The sequence below is a fragment of the Leptosomus discolor genome, chromosome 6, assembly GCF_034619465.1.
Source record: "Leptosomus discolor isolate bLepDis1 chromosome 6, bLepDis1.hap2, whole genome shotgun sequence".
In the NCBI taxonomy this organism is placed as follows: domain Eukaryota; kingdom Metazoa; phylum Chordata; class Aves; order Leptosomiformes; family Leptosomidae; genus Leptosomus; species Leptosomus discolor.
Window position 1 is genome coordinate 490,487 of NC_141396.1, and position 14,052 is coordinate 504,538.

At 52.6% G+C, this 14,052-nt stretch overlaps 1 protein-coding gene across 1 annotated transcript in view; it reads right to left on the bottom strand.

The window, feature by feature from the left end:
* Nucleotides 1-12,239, bottom strand: part of INPP5A (inositol polyphosphate-5-phosphatase A) — a 247,016-nt gene extending 234,777 nt beyond the window's left edge. Inside the window, 1 exon segment of the mRNA XM_086466868.1 lies at nt 12,165-12,239. Within this exon segment, the coding sequence (XP_086322994.1) occupies nt 12,165-12,239 (75 nt within the window).
* Between the last annotated feature and the right edge of the window lie 1,813 nt (nt 12,240-14,052).

Genomic DNA, 14,052 nt, shown 5'->3' on the forward strand with positions numbered 1-14,052 from the left:
ATGTGCCTGGCAACGTTTGAAGCTAAAAAGAAATTTTAAAAAAAATAGTTCTTCCATTTCTTCCTCCAATAAAAAGTGTGATAGCAATTCTAGACCAATGCTTTCACTTTGAACAGCTGTTTTTAAAAAAATATTTTGAATGGTGAGGTCAGGGACACAAACAGCCAACACTTTTGTCAAAAGGAACCTTCTTTGTGCAAACCTGCTGTAATACGGATTCAACGACAGCTGTCTGCCCAACATTACACAAAGGTCTTCATTGCCCAGTTAGTTCAAGAAAAGTAGTAACTCCGTCCCTAAACAAACAAAAATTCCAAAGTAACTAAAGTACAGCTAATGCTGGCTGATAGTACTTAATGAATACAGAATTCCCTCAAGTGATTTTTGAACAATTTAATGTTTGATTGACATGTAAATAAACACTGTCGGAGAGAGTTCAGCACACGTTTCTGAGACGTTCCTACGGGAAAACTGGTTTTGCTTTTCCCACTGGGATTGCTAAAGCCTCTAAAATTAGGGAGTTTACCACACTAGAAAACCAAAAAACTTCTAAACAAGCTCCCACAGGATCACTTAAAAGGCGTTAACGAAAGAATTCACAATTATGTCCTGCTCACAAAGCCTGCTGCCGCTCACTGTTCATCTCCTGCAGTGCTAGGAGTCCTAACAGCAGGCGGTACGTAGTGACTCTGAAGAACCCATCCATTCATATATAGTGGCTGGCAGATACATTCAAGGGCAATTAAAAAAAAAAACCAAACACAAAACAAAACAAAACTCTCTTTTCAAGAAACAAGGGAAACTGGAAAACGAAGAGAGAACAAGTAGAGGCAGCTCCACCTCGCGCACAGTACAATTTGGATACGGCGCGTTCCCATGGTACTTAATGCCTGTGATCAGCCGCTCCTTCTGCGGTGCGCTAGGGAAGCCTTTTAACGAGACCTGAACTTCCTAGAGAAAGGCGACAGCACTTAACATGCTGTAAAACATCTTTGCAAGCCTCACCAAAACGCAGAATGAGACGGAGCATCTTCCCCTGCTTTTACTTACTCCTGTAAATAGATATATACTCTTTTTTTTTTCTTTAAAGTCTATCTAAAGAGCTAGTTTTGTCGTTCATTTGAGCTTGCATAAGCCAAAGGAACCTCTCAATAAGCAGGAGGCTCCCATTGCTTGTATTAAATAAGCCTTTGTTTAGCCAGGAACTTCTGCAGTATCAGAACGTGGTGCATGCCCATACAGGCTGCGTTGCCATCTGTACGTGTTGCTTCTCTGCCTTCCTCAAACTAAAGGTGAAAGAATGAGCCATCACCCTGGGTCTCACCCATGACCCACCCTGTCTGGTTACCCCGACAGCTCACCACTCGACTTGGGCACGCAGCCTTTTAAGAGGGAAACATCATACAGCCTGCTCCAGCTGAGAAGCTACTTTCACCTGCTGGCATACCATCACGGCTGTCCACCTTACCACCTTCAACTCCATAACCTTCAGAGCATCCTTCTAAACTCCTACAGTTTTTGGAGGAAGAACTGGGACACTATGCTCGCAGCCTGTCAGAAGCACAGGAATGCCTTCAGTGGCAGTCTGAGGTGCGATCGCTTGGGGGAATGGTGCAGGATGCTTGTGGCTGAACGCAAACTAAACCCTGATTTCCATAGCCTAGACCATCGAACCACCCTTCCTCCTGATAATGACGGGAAAATACCTTTTGCCCTGAAGCAGTTATTTTTCTCTCCAGGATGTTTTGAGGGACGGACAGTCCTGGGTGGTTGCTACACTGCTCCTCTAGAACGCAGGCATGCGGTCCCTCTGAGCTGTGTCCATTACTGGTGTCCCTGTACAGCGATCTGCAGCCATGAGTGCTGCAATCTAACTCTCTATCAGTTACAAACTTGTGCTTCATTTAACACCACATATTTTGTGTTGCAAAGAAAAACACCCAAACAACCTCATTCCAGTGCCATTCGATATACTTACTCCTACGTTCCTGAAAAGAGAAGTGCAAGGCTTCTGTATGTGCATCAGCAAATCATCGCAAATTAACATTTTTTAATTCTGGCTCCCTGAAGACCTAACAACCATGGGTTCCTCCCAGTGACTAAACACAGTGCTGCTAGCACCTCTGGAGCAGGGCGATGAACCGCAAGCAGCAGGCAATTCCAGACCATGGTTTAAACTCTTCACAAGCAGGCTCCCGCAGGATGACTGAGGGGCACCTCACCCTGTTTGGTTCTGCAGGGAACACTGGACAGTCCCTGTGCAGCCAAGCAGCACTCCCCACTCACGTGGGCGCTCCTTTGCTCGCCTCCCTGCCACATCCCCGGCCACCATCAGCGGCTGCCTCCTGACCAACACCAGGCCTGCCTCCATTCTCCCAAGAGAAGAGGCCAAGGCCGCCTCCTCCCCAGGGCTCCTGCCCCGTGACGCCTCACACGTGATGGGCCCTCTGGATCCCACAGGCCACAGCCCGACACCAGGAGCCAGACCCCTCCGCAGGCTGTTGTCATCGGCCAAGGGGGGCCAAGGCCTGGAGCCGCAGGCTTGGGGAACAGCCGGGGGACACGACAGCCAAAGCCTCTCCTGGCCCCTGAGTTGAGTGAGAGCGGGCCCAGAGGCGGGGGTGCACAGAGGTGGGCACTCGCCCCTGGCCAGGGGGTCCCGCAGGCCCAAGGTCGGGCAGGGAGGTCACCTGAAAGAGGTGCAGCCTCCCCAAAACGCGCTGGGGAAGGCTGTGGACGGCGGAGAACCAGCCTGCTGGCTGCAGCTGCAAGCACAGAGATGAGAAGTGGGCAAACAGAAAAACATGTGCTTGCCTTAGAAATGAGAGCACCCGTGTGTGAAAGATCAAGGCTTCTCCTTCTGGAGCGACACCTCACTCCTACAGCTTGGGGTGACCCGAACCTCGGCAGACTGCGGACCTCCACCTCGTGCCCAGCCCCGGCACAAGCCCCAGCCCCACCAGGCACCGCGGGCAGACCTGCGCGTTTCAGCAGAGCACCACCCTGCTGCCTACGGCCTGACAAAGCTGACCGCCTCGGGAAGACAAGTGCTTAACAACCTGAAGGCATAAATGAAAACAATCAACTATATCAGACTTCAAAATATCACACAAAAGCAATGATCACTTCTGTTTGCTGTCAATAAATGCTCTAACTTTAATACCTTTTCCAAGAACATATTAAAAGTTATTAAACAGTACATTCACATTAAAAAATTATGTACAAATAATGAAAAGAGTGTGAAAAGTGTTGAATAACCACTATACACCATTGGAAAAAAGGCAGTAAAAGAAATATTCTACTTTTAATACTCACTCTTCCCCAGTCTGATGATTATTGTGCTCAATCTGACCTTTTCCACACTATGAAATAACCTATTTCCCTGGAACTTTCATCAGGGGAAGGCTCCTTGTCACTTCAGTAATGAAGATGCAAAAGGAATGCTAAACGACTCTGTGATAGGCCATTCAAGCAGCCACCAATGGTAGAATGTCTCGTTTTTCTGTGACCACTTCCTATTCTGTACCAAGAGAGTGAAAAAAGATGGTTAGAAAATATCAAATGAAGTATTAGACTATGCTAACGTAGATATATTTTGAGAACTTCCACACACTACAAGTATACAACTGGCCTGCAGTCAGACCTGTCTGCCTTTTTCCTTTTTTTTTCCACATGAAGGTAAGAGTTTAGGGGCAGAGGACAAGGTAAAGCTACAACCACAGTGACTGGCCTTCTGGATGGGAGCAGAGAGGAGCCAACTCCCAGAGCACCTACTTAAAGCCAGTCTGTCTTCCAAAGTAGTTCTGCCATTTGATTTCCTTTTCTCACACGGATGCCAAGGAATGGTGTGTTGGCCTACCCTGGTGGAGAAGAAGCTTTGAGTTTAATCTTGTGGAATCGCCTCTTTGACAGAGAGCAAGACGCTCATGGCACTGAAGGCAGCACAATGACATTTTGAACCCTGAGATAAAGCTCCACGTGGAACAGTTTAGTTACACCAAGGGAACCACTTCACTGGAAGCACCTTGTCCTCATTCCGCCTTTAAGAGGCTGTTACCCGGCGCACCCCTGGGGCCCCCAGGACGTGCGTTTAACAAATCAGTTCCCTCTCACACGCATTCAATCCCTGCTGAGGCTGAACACCTCCTGCTTCAAGGCGCAATGAACAGTGTGTTCAGGATAACCAAACCCTCCTTCTTGATGGCTTTGGAGACACATGCAAAACTGCAAATGAAAAGGCTACTTTTCTGAGCGACAACCTCATTTTAAATAATAAACGAGGAATAAGGGGAGAGCTTTCAAGGAGAAGGTAAGTATACACAGTACGAGAAAGGGAAAGAAAGTGTTTGAGATAAAGAGGAAATACATTTCCAGGGGGTAGAAGATATAAACAGTATGATGAAATAAATAACAGAAAAAGGAAAAAGATAAAAAGTAAGCAAGCAACAGATCAGCCTTTTAGAAAAATCATGAAATCTGAGGGCTCAACTGGTATTCTATGTGCAGCTCCCTTTGAAGTCAAATTCTGTGGTAAGAAAATTTATGATGAGAACTTTGAAAAAGCAATAAAACCTTTAAAATTTGACCCTTGTGAGAGTGCTCGTACAACCTAACAAACTAACAGAGTCACACTCGAGCATTCTTCCTATGGCATTCAACTCGCATTGCATAATTTCATATTCAAATATTTTGGGAGTTAAATCCTCTTAAACCATCACACTGATACACTGCCAATTTGCAGAAACCCAGCAAGTTACAAAATACTAACTCTACTCCACCTGCTATAAAGCTACATTAACAGAAAACTGTAATTATATCATGCACTTTGCCACTATTACTTCCTCATGTAAACATGTGCTCTTGCTGTTAATGACAACACTTAATCAAAAGGAGAAGAAAGATGGTCTACAAGATAATCTGAGTTTCCTGCTTAAGAGAGGTTAAATACTGCTCCTAATTAAAACTCTTTTGCTCAGAGTACCGTAAAAATATCCACTAAAAAGAATATTTCTTATTTTTTGTTAAAGAAAAAAGTGTTTTGTTTTTTTTTAAGCACACAACTCCACCTTGGAGGAAAACACCACCCTCTGTGTCACCTGTATTATTACCAGTCCAATCACCTTCAGCAAACTAGAAAAGAGCTTTTGAATTTTGCAAGTACGTGGATGCACAATAATGTGTCACTGCTTTACTGCACAACTGCTTCGGGTCTTGATCCTCATTTATAGTTAAAAGAGGAATTTGCTCTGTAACTCACTCTGAGCTGCGGAAACACCACAGCTCAGGGGCTGAGGAGCAAGGGGCTGGCTGTGAACAGGACCTGCGCAGCTGCTGCACAAGCTTCCCCCGGGGGAAGCGCCCCTGGACCACAGCGCAGGGCTGCGCAGAGCTGGGCACAGGGATGCTCCAGGGTGGGTGCACCGGCTATGAATAACCCCACCAGCACACACTGGCGTCTGTCCTTAGCCTGAGCCAGGGATGCCAAGAGCTGAACTACTTGCAAAGCTGACACCTAGGAAGCTACAAATCAGCACAAGCATTTAGATCAATCAGGCTGTGAAGGATTTAAGATAGACCTTGTCGAAACCACATGTTTGCGAGTGACCACTCTTGCTGTACTACTTGATGCTATCGCCTACCTAAAGACTAAATGAAGAAAGAGCTACAAACTGGTACAATCCTCCCCCCAGCTATCCTACAGTATTTTCAAAGCTCAAGTGTCAACAGTGGCTAGTTGTCCCTGTATACCTGGAAAAACCACTTTAGTGACAAAGACCAGCGTGGTCATCACTGTTGGTGCAACCCCATAGAACAGCCTAAGCCACTTCAGCTGTCCACACACGTGTCCCTGAGCTTGTCCCCAGCTGCAGAAGTAAAAGGAAAGTGAAGGAGTTTCAAACCAAAACACCTTTTCACAGCAGCAGATTAAGAACTACACACGAACCGAGGGCTATTCAGCAGACACCATCATGTTGAGCCCCACTCGGTTTGTTCAGTTGCATACCTGAGCCAACAGCTGTATCCTGCTGGTAATGTGCTACCAACAGTTTCATTCTCAAGATACAACAGACCTCTCAACTATTAAATTTTTTTTTTTTTTTTTCAAATACACAAGTACTGCAAAGGGTAACAAAACAGTTTTCTCCTCCCCATCATCATCTTCACATAGCTCAAGAAGTTTTAGGTAGTACCAAGTTCTGGTCTACCTCAAAATTGCACCTCCTGCAAAGGGTTTAGAAAAACAAGAAAGTCTCTCCTAAGAAAACAGCATGACTACAGCAGAAACCATAAGAAAAACGTTGATTTTAGTTCTGCCATAGAAAAGTAAACAAGCAGAAGGCTGCAGTGATGTTTAAGAAATTACTAGTGGCACTCACAACAAAAAAGTTAAAATCAGAAAGACAACACCAAAATAACCAGAAAATAGGAAGTGAGGACTGCAGAAGTAAAGAGAAATTAGAGATTACTTATTTTTAGGGTTCTCGTAATAGAGAACACTGAAAACTACTTTTTTTGTTGGCCTTGTAGGTCACTGCTCAGGAGTATGTATTCCTAAAATGGAAGTCCTTTGTTATGAGCACACAACTCTACAACATCACAGAAAGCAAGGCGATAAGCTGGGTTTTGAGCAGTGCCCTCAGGAGCCAGCCAGAGCTGCTGATCCCCAGGCTCAGCCCCGGGACGCTACCCAGGAGGGCTTCCAGGTCTGCCAGACCGACCCTGCCGTGGCCAGGGCTCTTTCTCCAATTACTTGCAAGCTTTGGGGAGCACAGTGAAAGGAGGAGTTTGCTCCCAAGCATACAAAACCACTGGCAAAGCCAGACCAGGGCCCTCCTCACTCATCTGCCTCCTACTACATACTGAAATATTCCACAAAATTCAAATAATTATTCTGGGGGGAGGGGGGGGGGGAGAAACAGAAAAATAAAAAATAAACAAACAAACACCACCACCCCCCAAAAAAAACCAAACCCAAAAACCTTACTGTTATCACCTGATACCAGCTAAATCCAGATATCTAATAATGAAAATAAAACTACACTGTTTCAGGATCAGAAAATTAAGATCAGGTATGATAAAGAGACATCTACACTAAGATCACCACCCATCAGAAGAACAGGCTAGTTTAAAATATTATGGCAAGTATTTCTTCTTCAAATACAGTTGACAGACTTCAGCTCTTAACAGAAGTAAAGGATATTCCAAGTTCATAGTCAGAATTAAAGCAATAAGCTTACTTAGGATACCGCTACCAACAGGACTTGGAACAAGAAATCCCACCCCTGCCCGCTTCGTGTACTGTATGAGAAAGGGATTTTCACCCAAAAGTTGAGTAGGTTAAGGCCACTTGGGAATGCCAGAGCTTGCTGCCCCACTTTGGCACTGTCACAGGCAGGCGAATATTTTGTAGAGTCAAAGAAGATACAGGTAGGACAGTCACGCTGTTAGTCATTTAAAGATCTCGCGCATCAGTACCCCAGCACACACAGCAATTCCCTAACCTACTTCCTCCCCTCCTTCTTTTTTAAACTGATAAAAATGACATGTTCTGTCTAGCTTTTACCTTTCCTATCATCATCACACTTCTCTTCCAGCCTAAGTTTGTCCTGAGAATTTAAGCACTGCCATTGACCTGCCGCTGGAGATGAGCTACATACATTCAGCAGCACGGAGGCGGAAGGAAGCATTTTCAGAAGAAACTACCCGACTTAGGCTCATATATTCCAATTTCAAAGGAAACTGGAATAAATGAACTGTTTTCCAACTCAAGCAGAAACACTGGAGCTAGCATGGCTAAGTCTGCTGGGCATATTGGAAATCTTTATCCTAAAGATCTACATCCAGAGGTGCAGACAACACGGAGCATTAAAGTCACCTAAGACTGAAACAGAGTAAGACACAATTTTCAAGTGTGAGCACTCTGTGACTGCACCCAGCCAAATATACAGCAAATAGCAGCAAAACCTCTGAGACAACAGCAAAAACGGCGTTGTAAAGATCTCCGTCCGCCCCCATCCAGCAGAACAACTGAAGCTCCTCGGCTGCACGGACAACGGCACGCGCGGTGAGGACGTTTCTCCACCACACGCAGTCCCAGTCCCTCCAAGCCATCTGCCAGACGGGGGGACGGAGGCAGGGGCGGAAAGGAAGGCTGCCTGCGCTGCAGACAGGTTTGGGGACCTGCTGAACTCGGGGCAGACATGTCTCCTGCCACCGGTGCCTGTGCGTCCGCAGCCCAGCCTGCTCCGCTCCTCGGCCAGGAGCACAGCGCGCGCGGGGGCTGAACCGCCCTGCAGCGGAACCCAGACGTTCCCTCTGCTGACACACGCTCCCTTGACACGAAACGCTCCCAACCCTGCCCAAAACCCCCCTGAGCAGTCCCACAGAAGTTGCCAGGATCAGGGGAGGGTGACCCCAGAGGAGCTCTCTGCAGGTCGGCGCGAGGCATTTTGGCGCAGATGCCAGCGCAACCACGGGTCACCACAGACAGTCCTTGGGAGGGTGAGCTCGTGCTGCCCGACAGCTCTCATGGGCCCCCACTTCAGCTGCTCACACCCGACTCCCAGGTTTTCATCCCAGGAAAAACAAACAGCATTAAGCTGCTTAAAAGCGACTGAAGAGAACGAAAAGGACACAGCACCTAGGGAAAAAAAATGGCACATTAAAGTAATTAAAAAACCCTATACAGAAAGAGCAGTGAAGCACCAAGCAGATGGATTTTGTGGCCACTACAGCAGTAGGCTCACTGAAAGGTGTGAGATTTTATCAGTACAGAGAGAAGAAGCAAAGAAAGCAAGGGAACTGGGGAGGGAGAGGGAGAGGTTCCTATCATGGAATGGTTTGGGTTGGAAGGGACCTTAAAGATCATCTAGTCCAACCCCCCTGCCATGAGCAGGGGCATCAGAGGAGGGAAAAAACGACGAAAAGTGACCCACAAGCAACCTGAACTCCATCTTCTGTTGTTAGCAAGAATATAGCGTGATAAAAACAGGAAATGTTTATACATCAAGAAAAACATTAAATGCTTAAATAAACACGAATGTGCCAAAAATCATACACATTCATATTCATGAGACGCACATGTTCGTGAAATTTTGAAGAATCTCTGTAGATCTAATACTGCATTAACGTTTTAATGAAGCAGCAAAACTCACGGAATGAAACAAACCCAGCACAGTCCCTCTTCACTGTGAACATGTTTATTTTTGAGCTCCCGGGTCAGCATTGCAACAGGTTATTAGTGGATGCGGATGGCCAGCAGGAGAAACCAGTACGTTATCATAACCTGCTTCTGGCAATCGGAGAGCAACAAAAAGCAATTTTCTCCTCTTTGCAAAAGTGTAGCCAGGTCAGCAACACCAGTCATTTAGGAAAGACCATCGCACCCAGGCAAGCCTGCCTGCCCAAAGAGAATTTGAATTATTCTTCTCTAAAATGCTGGCCCCAATGACAGAGCATTTGCACATACAGCCTGTGCCGGCCAACGAACAGCCCTCACACACAACACCTCTGAAGCGCAAACCGTGCTGTTGCCACACTGTAATGTTCTGGCTACGTTAAACAAATCGGAGAAAGGGTCATCGCAGAGCTAATACGCTAAACAAGGGTTTGCTGGCGAGGAAAGGGGGAGCACAAGTCCCACCATGCGGGGTTGGAGCGAGAGCACAGCCCCAGAGGGCTGGGCAGCTCCGGCAGAGGGAGACCTCTATCAGCATAATCCCCTGCCCGGACCCAGCCCACCCACAGCAGTGCTTTATGTGGGGGCACCTGCCCCGGAGCTCCGCCTCGGGACCCTTCCCAGAGGGCTTCTGGCCACAACAGATCAGATCCCCACACAAGGGAAGGCTGGACAGTGTCAGTGCAGGATACTCAGACCTGGCCATCCTGTCCACTCGGGGCTTCTGCGCTGTGTTGTGAAAACGCACACTGTTAAACACCACCTCGAGGTCCAGTAAAATGTAGTGTTTAGTTAAAGCTATGTATCACCAACTGAAATTTGATACCAGAAATGGAAAAAATGGATTAAAGGAACTGGAAATGGTTTTCCAGCCCAGCCTAGGTGAAGTCTATCACAATGAGAGTCCTTGCTCCTAACAGAAATCACTTCAGGTCACGGCAGAGAAACTTATGAACAGGAAGAGCCCAACAAGCAGAGACAGCCCCAGACAGCTCCAATGTGTAACTCAAAAGCCAAGTCCATGAACCAAGCTCGTGTCATCTCTACTGTGCCCGAGCTGCACCAGTGTTACTCCAGAAGCCTCACCAGGCAGTCGCCAGTCCCAACTCCAACACCAACAAACCAGACGTGCAATCACGAAAGTTCAGGCCAGTCTTTCCATTCCGCACCCTGCAGTGCGGCGCATCCAAACAAGCCTGGGTTTGCTGCTGCAGAAAACTCGATTTGTCATCACAAGGGAGTCGCCTGCTAGAGCAGAAGCGTTCCCCTCCTTGGTCACAACGGACGACAAACAACAAATACGCTTCACCTCCTCCGGGAATGCCAGCAAGGCTCAAACACTAGCTAGGAACGACCAGGAAATGGTGGGGTCTGACAGCACAGGACTTCTTCAGTGACAGTGCTCCGAAGCGGCCACTTTTATCACCCTCAGCCAAAAGAGAAGGCAGGAGAGCACTTCGAATCACAGCGCTCGCCACGGGAGGTAGCGGGCTGAGGTCAGAGGGCAGGCTCGGGGCAAACGGAGCGGTCATCTTTAGGCTCTAGCGACGGCAGCAGGAACAGACAGCAGTAAGTATCTGCAGGAGTCCTGTGCAACACCACACACAAATAGGTACTGCACACGCCTAAAGCCACCGTCACGAAAACTACCATGAAATGAACAGTTTCACAGTGTCCATTTAATACGAACTGACACACTTAAGTGTAAAAAACCTGCAGTGACAGTTTGTCAAAGTTTACTCAACTCGGTGAAAAGCTGAACTGCATCCTTTGACTGCACAGGGACCGATCCTATTAAGTCAGCCTTCGAGATGACGAAAAACCAAAGCAAATGTTGAAGACTGGGGGGGGACACACGAAAAAAGCTACGCTTACCGTAGCGCACTTGGCGATTCGTGCACAGGGGTAGTGCACGAGGCCACGCCAGCCCCGACACCCACGGCAAGAGCTGCAGGCAGCAGGGGCCTGGGCCCCGCTCGATGTTCGCTGCTGGGCGAAGGGCGAGCCCCTGGAGACGCTGCCTGGGCGGCGGGGACGTGCTAGTGTTACCGAGCTCCAGGGTGCTCTGCCACCCACTTGGAGCATGCCAGACCTCGCCCGGGGCGCAGCCCGGAGGCGCGGGAGCCTGGCTGCTGCTCCTGGGACTTGCAGGGAGCTGTCTCAATTCCGGCAGGTTTACAGGAGAGCGCTCTCCTCCCCGCACCAACTGTTGCGCCCGCCTCATCCGCAGCGCCGAGACACGTCCCGGTGTTTCTCGGTCCGCGCGACAGAAACCAACAGAAACAGCACCGCGCGCTCGTGCCCCACCGCGCGCTCGTGCCCCACCGCGCGCTCGTGCCCCACCGCGCGCTCGTGCCCCACCGCGCGCTCGTGCCCCACCGCGCGCTCGTGCCCCACCGCGCGAAGCGTCTCAGGCGGAACGCCCGGGGCAGCACCCGCCTCTCCCCCGACAATGGGAGCGCCCGGTTCTCACCCTCCGGACACGCCAGGAGGGGCCACCGCGCAGGGACCTCCGCTGCCCGGGACGGCGTTACCCCGGGCGGCACTATCCGAAACGGGAACCACGGCCGGGAGCGGGCAGGCTGCCGGCACACGGCGCTGCCCCCGGGAAGCGTTTCGCTGCCGGCCGCGCTCCCCAGCGCCCTGCGCCGGGCTTCCCGAGGCGGCAGAGCCCCCGCGCCCCCCCGGCAAACACCGGGCGTACCGGCCGGCCGCCGGGCCCCCCCCGCCCCGCATCGCGCTGCGCTGCCCGCGGCCGCCCGCACCCGAGGCCGGCCGGGACCAGAGCGGGCGGGACGGGGCGGCAGCCGCGGGCAGGGGGCGGCGCGGCGGCGCTAGGACCGGCGCGGGGCGGCGGCCCGGGAGGCGGTGCGGCGGCGGCGCTGCCCGCCGAGACCCCAGCCGTGCCCTCCGTGTGTCGTTCGTCCGTCCGTCCGTGTCCCGTCCCCCCCCCCCCCGGCGGGGCGCGTGCGGCCGCGGTACTTACGTCGTCAAAGAGGGACCCGACGTTGGCCGTGACCAGGAGCACCCCGGCGCCGGCCGCGGCCCCCTTCACCGCCATGGCGCCGGCAGCGGGCGGGCGGAAGCGCGGAGCGCGGCCGGCAGCGGCGGCGGCGCTGCGGGGAGCCCGGGGGCGGGCGCGGGGCGCTGCGGGGAGCGGGGCGCCGGGCCCGCCCCGTCAGCGCGGGCGGGGGGCGCGGGCAGCGGCGAGTCCTCCCGGCGCAGGCAGCCCGCGGACATCCGCGCCGCGGCGGGCCGGCCGCCCTGCGGCTGCTGCGGGGCCGCGGCGCTCAGTGCTCGCCCGCCACCGCCGTCGCGCTGCTGCCGGGACGGCTCCCGCCGGCGGATGCTGGCGCCGGGCCGCGGCGCATGGCAGGTCGGCGGGGCGGGACGGGGCGGCCGGTGTCGGCGCGGCGGGGCTGGCCTCGGCGCTCCCCGGCGGGGCTGGGCTGGGCTAGGGCTGGGCGGGCGCTGCGCGCACCGCGCTGCTGCCGCCGCCGCCGCCGCTCCCGGCTCTGGCGGCGCGGCGGGCGGGCCGGGCTAGGGCTCTGCGCCCGCGACGTCACAGCGGCCCCGCGCGGCTCTTAAAAGGGCAACACCAGCTGCGGGAAGCGCCCCGCGGGAGGCAGCCGGCGGCGCTGGACCCCGGCCCGGCCGCCGCCCGGCACCGCGCAGAGGGCGGGGCGCTCCCCGGTGCGGGGCGGCGCTCACCTGTGCGCGGGGCTCCCACCGGCGCGGGGGCGTGGCCAGGGCCGCCGGACCGCGCCCGGGGGCCAGGGCCGCCGCCGGCGGGGAACCGGACCCGCCGCCCTCCGCCCCGGGGGCGGCTCTGCCGGCCCCCCCGGGCAGCCGAGGCGTCTCCCCCCCCGGCGTCTCCCCTGGAAGCGCCCAGCGGGGGCGGGGCGCGGCTGCTGGCCCCGTTGCCGGGCGGCACGGCAGGTTTCCCCGCTCTGCCGGGTGCTCGAGGGGCTTTGGCCGGTGGACATCGCTGCCCTCCCCGCGGAAAACCCCTCGCGTCTCAGCGAGGCTCCCTCCCCGAGGGGCGGGAGTCGGGCAGCTCGTGACGCTGGAGAAAGCGCCGTTCGCCCCAGCGGAGCCGGGACCTGCGGAGGAGCGGGTTGAAATGGCCCCTACAGAGCCTGGGGGTGCACCAAAGTCACCTTCAGCTTACCAAAATACCCTCTTGAAAGGAATATTTTCAGTACCTTTGCTTAAGGAACCGGAGAAATGACAAATCAGTCTTTGCTACACTGTGCAAAAGCTGTCTCCTCGGGTTATCTGTATTCCGTGGCTGGGTAGTGCCAGGGACTAAGTGTGCAGAAGCTTGTCTTGCAAGGCTGGCGGAGGTCTTGCTAAGCTTGATGAGACCTGGGAAGCTGCTGTCAAGAGAGCCCGTAATGGTGCGGACAGAGCACCGAGCAGAGCAGGGAAAACTGGGAACCCAAACTGGGTTTAAGAGCAGCTGCACAAATACACAAAACTGAGGGGAAAACGCCCCATGCAGGCAGCGCTGGGGGTACTGTGGCAGGCACATGGCAGCGCAGGATGTCCAACGGGTGACACACGCGGTAGCAGAGGTGACAAGGGGAATCACCAAGGACTGAAACATCTGTCAGGCCAAGTAGGAAGATGTCACACTGAACAAGAAGGCTCGGACAGAGAAAGGTGTGCGCCCCTGTCAGAGAAATGAAAAGGTTGTTACTGCTCCTCCGCTCTTGGCTGTGTCTCCCCAGGGAGAGGTGCCTGGCAGGCAGCAAACAGTTGTGTACGGCTCCAAACACAAGGCAAAGAAAACACATCTCCCAAATGGGCCTTCAGGCACGGTTTACGCAAAAATCCTTATATTTTGCATTGTCATTGGCAAAGCGTGCTTA